The sequence below is a fragment of the Lissotriton helveticus genome, chromosome 8, assembly GCF_964261635.1.
Source record: "Lissotriton helveticus chromosome 8, aLisHel1.1, whole genome shotgun sequence".
In the NCBI taxonomy this organism is placed as follows: domain Eukaryota; kingdom Metazoa; phylum Chordata; class Amphibia; order Caudata; family Salamandridae; genus Lissotriton; species Lissotriton helveticus.
The window spans coordinates 1,625,708,085-1,625,716,508 of NC_136069.1; the positions used below are offsets into that span (position 1 = coordinate 1,625,708,085).

The 8,424-nt window shown below is 42.3% G+C and overlaps 1 protein-coding gene across 1 annotated transcript; it reads left to right on the plus strand.

Moving 5' to 3' along the window:
- The first annotated feature begins 347 nt into the window (after positions 1-347).
- On the plus strand, positions 348-8,180 carry LOC144774035 (uncharacterized). Its single transcript, XM_078659070.1, has 3 exons — positions 348-411; positions 6,847-7,038; positions 7,661-8,180. The coding sequence occupies exons 1-3, from the start codon at positions 348-350 to the stop codon at positions 8,110-8,112; spliced, it is 708 nt and encodes a 235-aa protein (XP_078515196.1). The 3' UTR covers positions 8,113-8,180.
- The last annotated feature ends 244 nt before the right edge of the window (positions 8,181-8,424 follow it).

Below are 8,424 nucleotides of genomic sequence, written 5' to 3' on the forward strand. Positions count from 1 at the left end.
TTTAAACAATAAAAATGATATGTTAAATAGTAGACATATAAAAAAGTAAAAGGCATAACAAGAAATTAGATACATAAGAATACTATGTATTCTAATCAAGGAAAACAATTCAATAAAGCATGTGAAATAAAAGTGGGGGAATTTACAAAAAAGGGCAGGGGAAAAGAAATATATATAATGATTTAGCATTTATAAAGATGAGTAACAAATAACTTCTTACCATATAATAGCAAAAATCTGAAAATATTACAAAAAGACATTGCAAGCAACACTGATAAAATAAAATAGTTTCATACAAGAAATATAGGAATAATTTGAAGCCAAATGTTTTAGCCAGTTTTGTAACTATGTCAGTGGTTAAATCAATGGGCTTAATCCTGGGACTAAAATTTGTAAGCAAAGTAGCTAAAGGTAACCACTTTTGTTCTTGTTTGACAGCTATTGACAGAGGGTTTACAAAAGCCCTGTCCAATCTATGATGAAAACAAACTGCATTCCACCAACCTTTAATAGAAATGTTAGAAATGTTAAAGGTGATTAAAATATCGATTAATGGAGCCTTTTGAGGCAAAATGTCCAAAATTGGGGAAGCACTACCTCTAGATTTTTGTCGAATGGTGGAAGGGAGTAAGCTTATCTGCTATTGCATTATATGTTTCAGAAAAAGAGTTAAGGAAACCACAATGTGACTGGGCTTCAGAAAAAGATGTGACTTTGTTATCTGATAAAACGAAGTAGTCCATCTGAGTGCTTCAGACATCGAGGATTTCCAATAAATAATTCTATGTTTGAATATAATATGTTTGTAATATGTTTAGTATACCAAATAGAGGAAAGGGAAAGGGAAAATGTAATTTCTCCCTTTAATTAGGTTAGAAAAAAGGACTTAAAAGTTTATACATGTATGAAGGAGCAAGTAAGGGAAGTGTAGGTGTTTTTGCTGTAAAGGGTAAAAACTTGGGGTTTGCTAAAGGAGTGGTCTAAAGAAAAGAAATAAAGGTTGGGGTAGATCCTTGTCAAATGTTAGCCAAAGAGAGCTTGGCCTAAGGTAGAAAGTTGTGTGGTGTTTCTGAATATGTGGGAAATGAACCCCTCCATCATTATTCTTTATTCTGAGATAAGAAGAAACTATTTTGGATCTCTTATTATGCCATTGAGAGCCTAACAGAAGAACAGTATCAGCATCATCCTAATCATACTAAGACTACCCACTCCAATAATATTCATAGACTCCATTTAGCAAATAACTTCTATGTCTTATAGGTAGCATCATCACACTTAAAGGTAATTGTAGCCTTGGTAGTATTTTTGAACCAGAGTCTTAGATATTTAGTTTTGTTAGGAGTCCGTGTAAAACCTAAAGTTTTGAAGAAATATTTATTGCAAATTTTTGAAGATGTAATATCTCAGATTTAGCAGAAGTTAATGTTTAAACAAAATGTTGGGGAGAGAGCCGGACCTTTTAGTGGAAGGTAAAGGTCAGATTAGAGCATTATAAGAGGATGTCCTCTGCATAAAGGGATCATTTCAATTGGGAATTATTAAAGGAGATTCCCATAATATATTTGTTTTATCAAATTCCAGAGAGAAAGGGTTCCAAAGTAAGGATGAATAAAAGAGGGTTTAGGGGATAACCCAGTCTCATACTGCTCCATTTACAAAGATAGATGCTAGAGGCGATAAATACAATAACGACATTAAATGTTACATTTTGGATATAAAACCAAACCATTTAAATATTTAGACATGAGTTGCCATTTTACGTGACCAAATGCTTTCTCGGCATCAAATGCAGTAGTAGCTAATTCATGCCATAATTTGAATGCTTTGCTTATAACAATCAATATACATCTTGTATTGTTTAAGGAGAAATGGCCTTTGATAAAACCTGCTTATTCTAAGTAATTTAAGTTAGAAAGTATATTATCAAGTCGAAGAGTTCAAATTGTGTGCAACATGTTAACCAATAAGATAGGGCAATGCATTTTACGGATCACTGACATAATATCGACGTCACAAATATCGAGATACACAAATATCGAGTGAAAAATATCGAGTGACAAAATATCGACTCCCTATCTACAAACAGGTAAGTACCAAAATATCGACTCCAAAATATCGACTTACAAAAATATAGACTGTCAAAATATCGATTTTTTTAAATGTCTTAAAATTAAGTTAAAACTAATATACTAATAAATATATTTAATATAAACTTAGAAATAATAATTTAAAAAATGTAATTTTATTAAATAATTTCTATAATTAAAAAAATTATATCACCAAAAATAATACATATATATATATATATATAAAAACATATTATTAAATAAACATATATAACATTTTTAGCGTAGCATAGAAAATGGTTAAAATTTATTGTAACAACTATAGTGAGTTCAACATTAGCAAAAGTGTTGGATAGCGTAGAGGTAAAATTTACTATTCCCACTCCAGTGGGTGCAACAGTAGGGAAAGCGCTGGATAGCGTAGGGGTTAAAATTACTATTCCCACTCCAGGGATGTATGACGTTACAACGCATACTTTTACAACACCTACCATTAAATCAAAACTTTTACAACACAAAAACTTTTACAACTCATAAATTTACAACGCAAAATTTTACAACGCATATACCTTTACAACGCATACCATTACAACGTAAGTATTGGTAAGTATATAATATTTTTTTTAATATAAATTAATTTAAAATATTATAATATAATTTAATTTTATTTAATTGTATTTAATTAATGTAATTTAAATGTAATTTTACTTTATTTTTACAAAGTACCCCTGTACCCCAAAAACCCTAAACTGACCCTGAACCCTAAAAGTACCCCTTTACCCAAAAACTGAAAACTGACCCTGAACCCTACAAATACCCCTTTACCCCAGAAACTGAAAACTGACCCTGAACCCTAAAAATAAAATACCCCTTAACCCAAAAACTGAAAACTGACCCTGAACCCTAAAAATACCCCTTTACCCAAAAACTGAAAACTGACCCTGAACTAAGCATGGGCGGATTTTGCGGATTCGCAATCCGCGAATTTGCGGATTTGCGTATTCGCGGATTGCGAAAATACGCGAAATCCGCGAATTCTCGCGGATTAGCGGATTTTTGGGGGGTGTGTGTGTTCGCACGGGTTTCTGCAAGTTCGCGAGGGTTTTGTACTATTTCGCAAATTGCGAACTTACTTGTCGGGTCGCCAGTTTAGCGAACTTGTTGTTTCTACGTGCCCAGCCTGTTTGCTAAGCTTTCTTCATCACTGCCACCCTCTGTCACCACTGGCACTCTCTTTGGTCACCCATGCCACCCTCTGGCTCACCCATGTCACCCTCTGTGTCATCACATCACCCTCTAGTTCACCAGTGTACATTATTGGGGCAAAGCAAAGCACTGCCATCCTCTGTCAACACTGGCACTCTGGTTCACCCATGCCACCCTCTGGCTGGCACACCCATGCCACCCTCAGTGTCATCACAACACCCTCTGATTGACCACTGAGTGAACAAACACCTGCTAAGTGCTTTAAGTTTTGCAAACCACAACACCTGCCCTGCCCCAACTGACATTAATGAAGGCTGGCACCTGCTTGTCTGCTCCCTTTCCTTTTTGTAGCAAATGCAATGTAAATAATTTTTTTTAACAGGATGCAATGGCATACTTGTAACTATTCTGTGACTGTCAGAGCAGGGTCACACAATAGTTGCAAGTAGGCAACCGGATTCTGGAGGGCCCCTTCAGGAAGCACTACAGGTAAATGGTTACAAATGATGAGCTCGAACTTTTGCACCTGCTCGTTCGTTTTGCTTTTGCAAAACTCGTTTTTCGGTAATTTCGCCCTATTCGCGGGGCGCGTCGTAGTGCGAACTGGCCCGTGGAGGCCGCGAACTCGTGCGAGTTACCTCAAGGTTGAGTATGGGCGCCGCCATTTTGTTTGCGTGACGTATTTCCGTTTCCGCCCGCTAAGTGTAATCTCGCGCGACTCGCGCCTTGCGAATACAAGTTCGCACGAGTTCGCGAGAGAAATCGCGTGCGAACTTACTTACGCGCACGTGATCGGGCCGCCATCTTGTTTTTCATTCATTCCTATGTGTCTGGGTATGGTGTTTCTATCCTCTCTATATCTCTGCCATCCTTTGCTTGTTTTAATATTTTTTTGATCTATTTAACTTATTTTCTATCCCTGTATTTTTCTAGATCTATATTTTTGTGTTTTAAGATACTTTTGTTTACTTTTGAACTACTTTTTTAAAGTTTTACTTTCCTTCTTCCCTACTCTTATTCTTTTTCATTTTGTCTCTTCTTTACTGCTCACACCTGCCCAGAACATGGTCAAGACAGCTGTGAAGCTGCCCAAGACGGGCACCGCAGCCCGTGCCCGGCTCCCGTGTGGTCGATTGAGGGCGGAAATGGTGGTGCCCCGGGAGATTTTCAGCCCTGAGGAGGTGGGCGCACTTGTTTTTTACGTGCAGCGCCGTCTCCCCAGGACCATCGCGGCAGGCGGCAGGATTGCTGCTGGTTACACCAACAGCCAGGAGCGACGGAAGCGGTGGGGGCAGGTGTGCCGGGCCCTTTTTAAGATCACGGGGGTCCAGCGCACCTACAATCAGGTCACCCACCGCTGGACCGACATCCTTGACCGAGAGCGTGACCTGCTAGACGTGCTGGGAGTGGAGGTCCCCGGTCTTGGTGAGTAGTAGTAGCAATTTTTTCATTAATATTTCAAAATCTTCTGTGCATTTCAGGTGCACTGTTCTCCTTCTCTGTGCCGGTGCCACTGCTTATTTGTTATCTATTTTGTGTTCATTTAATTGGGCTGAGTATGAGTGTATTTTACAGAACTGCGTAATGCTAGACACAAAGGGGCAGATTTACAAGCCCCTTGTTCCACGTTTACACTGCCTTACCTGACGCACAGCGACGTAAACGTGGCGCATCCCTGCGAGTCATGTACAACGTGATGCATCTAAGGAGATGCGCCACGTGAATGCCTGGGCCTGCGCCTCAATGGGTGCATTCCCACGCAGGGGGGGAGTGGGGGGTGGGGGGTGCCGGTCAGGCAGATGTGTGCCTCGCAAAAGTGCCTGCGTGAAATCTACAAGATTTAACGCAGGCACTTCCGCGATGCTGCTATGTCAATTCTTTATGCCTGCTTGCTTGAAGCAGGCGTAAGGACTGATGCGGTATGTAGAGTATTGGGCAGCCCTGAGCACTGCTATAGTTGCATTGCGCCCGCGACGCGACTCTAGAGATGCGCCCCTATTTCGTCACGAGATGCGTCACGCATCTGCCTACCCTTGCGCCAGGGTTTGCCGCATTGTAATAGCGGCGCATCTGCCGTGACGCAAGGTTAGTTTTGCGTTACGTATTTGTTCTGGTGCACATCTGGAGGTGTCCAGCTCAGAACTCGTAAGTATGCCCGTAAGTGTCAGATTAGCAATTACCTGCGCATCCCTGCAAAGTGTGTGGCACGGCAGCACCACCCATGGTGCGCCGTATTTACAATGCGGCACACCATGGTCCCAAAACGTCACCGAAGCGTTACGCATCGGTGCCGTAAAGGCGGCTCTTTGATGGAGTTGCGTTGCAACGATGGCGCAGCTCCAGCAATGCTGCGTCAAGCCGTAAGTCTGCTTCATGCAGGCGCAGGGTTTCAGTGATGCATCATTGTCCTAAATGACTGATTGAAATTTTATATATTCCCCATAGCCACTTTTAGCATGCGTTCCTGCGCAGGAATGCCCTCCCTTGCGATGGAATGCTCCCTAATGGCGCAGGGTTTTAGAATGGGATGCATCTCCCATATGCGTCACGTTGTTAATATACGCCACACCATGGCGCCTCTCTTGTGGCGCTGCGTCACAAAATTGACGCAAGAATGGAGCAAAAGAGCTGCAAGGGGCTTGTAAATCTGCCCCTAGAGTAGAGGCTCAGGTGCAGTCCTTCCTTTGTAGCCCTCTTTTTGGATGAAATAGTAGGTTCTTGTTCTTTCTAAATGTTTGATTTGGTTGACAAGGACATCGGCAAGCAGCAATCATCAATGTTTTCTGTTATTTCTTTCATGTTGTACGTCAGGTCCGCCCAGGGGCAAGCGGACCGAAAAATCTGATGCAGCAGTGGCTCCAAAGGAGGAGGATGCAGGCCAGGGCGGCGAGTGCTCCTTTGCTGGCCCCAGTAAGTTTTCATTTAAATATAGAGGACCTATTGTTGTCCAAGCATTCCTAATTTAATTGTTTCGAAATAGGGTTTAGATAGGAGCAAAATCAATAATCCAACTGTTGCAGGGACAATTCTCCACAAACCGAACTATGGACAGCAAAGACCAGAGTAATAATATTTCAGAGTGGCGTGTTTGGCACACTGTATAAATAAACCTGGTAGTGTCAGCAGCACAGACTCCTCCTTGCAAAAATTGCAAAACTTTTCGCTCAGTCACTCTAGTCTGGACTCTCTGGAGGACTAAAAACCACAGAGTCAATTCAAGTTTAAAAGCTTTATTAAAAGTTTAAGTAAACACATATATGAAAATAAAGTTAGTTGGAAATGGAAAAGTGCTTGGTGCTGAGTTGATGAGTACTGGATTGGTACACATTTCTTGTGGTCGAGCCGAGCTTTCACCTGGTTTGAAGTTGATGTTCCTCTTGTCCTTAGAAGTCCAGTTTCTGTCTGTTCAGAGAAAAATAGTGTGTGTTAAAATTAAGCAAGCATTCAACAATTGTGACAAAAAAAATGAAGCAAGACAACAGCTTTCCCTGGAAGGAGGGACATTTTTATTTTAGACTAGAGTAGACAGTCAATTAATTTTTCTGTTGTTTTCACATTTTTTCATTCATAGACCAAATACTAGTGGAGTGGTGTAATCTAACATTCTTAAATCTACTTTGTGGCGGGGCCAGCTCAGATGTGGTGGTCATCAGTGACTCGGAGTCCGAGGGTCAATCTGGGGAGGAGGCGGCGCTAGAGGAGTCGGATCAAGAGCAAGAAGTACAGACTGTGAGGAAGGAGACGGTGGCGGTGGCGAGTACAGGTAAGCTGGATCATGGAGGTACTATCTGACTCTTAGATAGGATATGATGTGTATTCAGTGGTGGCCCAGTGACAAATTACAATATGGTAATTACAGCAGGCTGGGACCGACAGACAGATGGAGGCAGAGACAGAGAGAGAGGAAGACAGAAGGAGAGAGAGAGAGAGGGAGGGAGCCAGAGGGAGGGTGAGGGAGGGAGACAGAGAGAGAGAGACAGCGAGGTAGAGGGAGACAAAGGGAGACAGAAAGAGTGAGACAGAGAGAGAGAGAGAGAGAGAGAGAGAGAGAGAGAGAGGGAGGGAAACAGACATATCGCCTGGGCCTGGTGCAGATGATACGGTTGCTGGTGTGGTTAACGGCTCAGAGGAAAAATCACTCACTTCTGCCAGATCTCTTTCATATGAAAGAGCACCAAACCAAGGATACAAGTGAGTTGTGGGAAGGGAAATGGTGATTCAAGCGCCCCTCCCTGCGGACGCCCATGATACTGGCCTGAATAGTTTTGTACTGCCCTGGCTAGTTGCTAGTTGTACTGTGACACAACTTCCTGCTGAATCATTTTGTGTTAATCATATTCTTAAAGAGCATTGGTTACAGATTATGTCTTTCTTTCTTCATGTAGTTGGCAATACTAAAACCTCCAAACCAACGAGGAGTATGCTGGCTGTACTGGCCCGGCAACGGAGGCTGGAAGCAACTGTTGCTGAATATCGGCGACTGGTGGAACTAGAGGGGGACGACACGCACTCCAGTGCATCAAACCTAACAACATCTACATCCTCCTCTGTTACCCCACGTTCTACCGGTAAGCACAGTGCTCCAGCAAACCGGAGCCGTGCCGGAAGACGCCACCGCCGAGCAGCAAAAGCTGCACCTCGCAGCACTGTTAAAGGTCGCTTGCGCCGTGCACTCCGCAGAGTGTCCGACCTAGAGGCGGAGGTCCAGAAATGGACCAAATATCAGAATGTGGTGGAGGGCCTCCGCCTAGATCAAGCCATCCTCCAAGAAAAATATGATGCCCTGGCCCTAAAGCATGATGCCCTGGAGGCCAAACTTAACAGCTTGCATCCATAGAGTGTCCCTTGCCCCTGTTTTTGAGACTTTTGGGGGGTGGGAATTGGGAGTTGGGTTTTTTGGGGACTTTTGAGGACTATTTATTTGTTGGGGTTAGGGAGGGTCTTGCGGGAGATTATTTTGTTAGGGATATAAATATACTTTTTCAAACTTTATCTGAGCATACCTGTTTTTTTACTACTTTTGAGCTGGGTGGGTGGTGGTTTTGCAGTAATTTCATTTAACTGAACACTGTCATCGTGTTGGTTCACGTGCAATAGGCCAAATGTTTTCCTAAGTAAATGCCTGTCACAGAGTTTGTTAATTCAAGAG

Coding starts and splice junctions, on each gene's coding strand:
- LOC144774035 (XM_078659070.1), top strand. CDS start 348: ATGTCAGTGGTTAAATCAATGGGCTTAATCCTGGGACTAAAATTTGTA. Junction 412..6,846: donor TGTAAGCAAAGTAGCTAAAG/GTAACCACTTTT, acceptor TTTCATTCATAG/ACCAAATACTAGTGGAGTGG. Junction 7,039..7,660: donor GGTGGCGGTGGCGAGTACAG/GTAAGCTGGATC, acceptor TTCTTCATGTAG/TTGGCAATACTAAAACCTCC.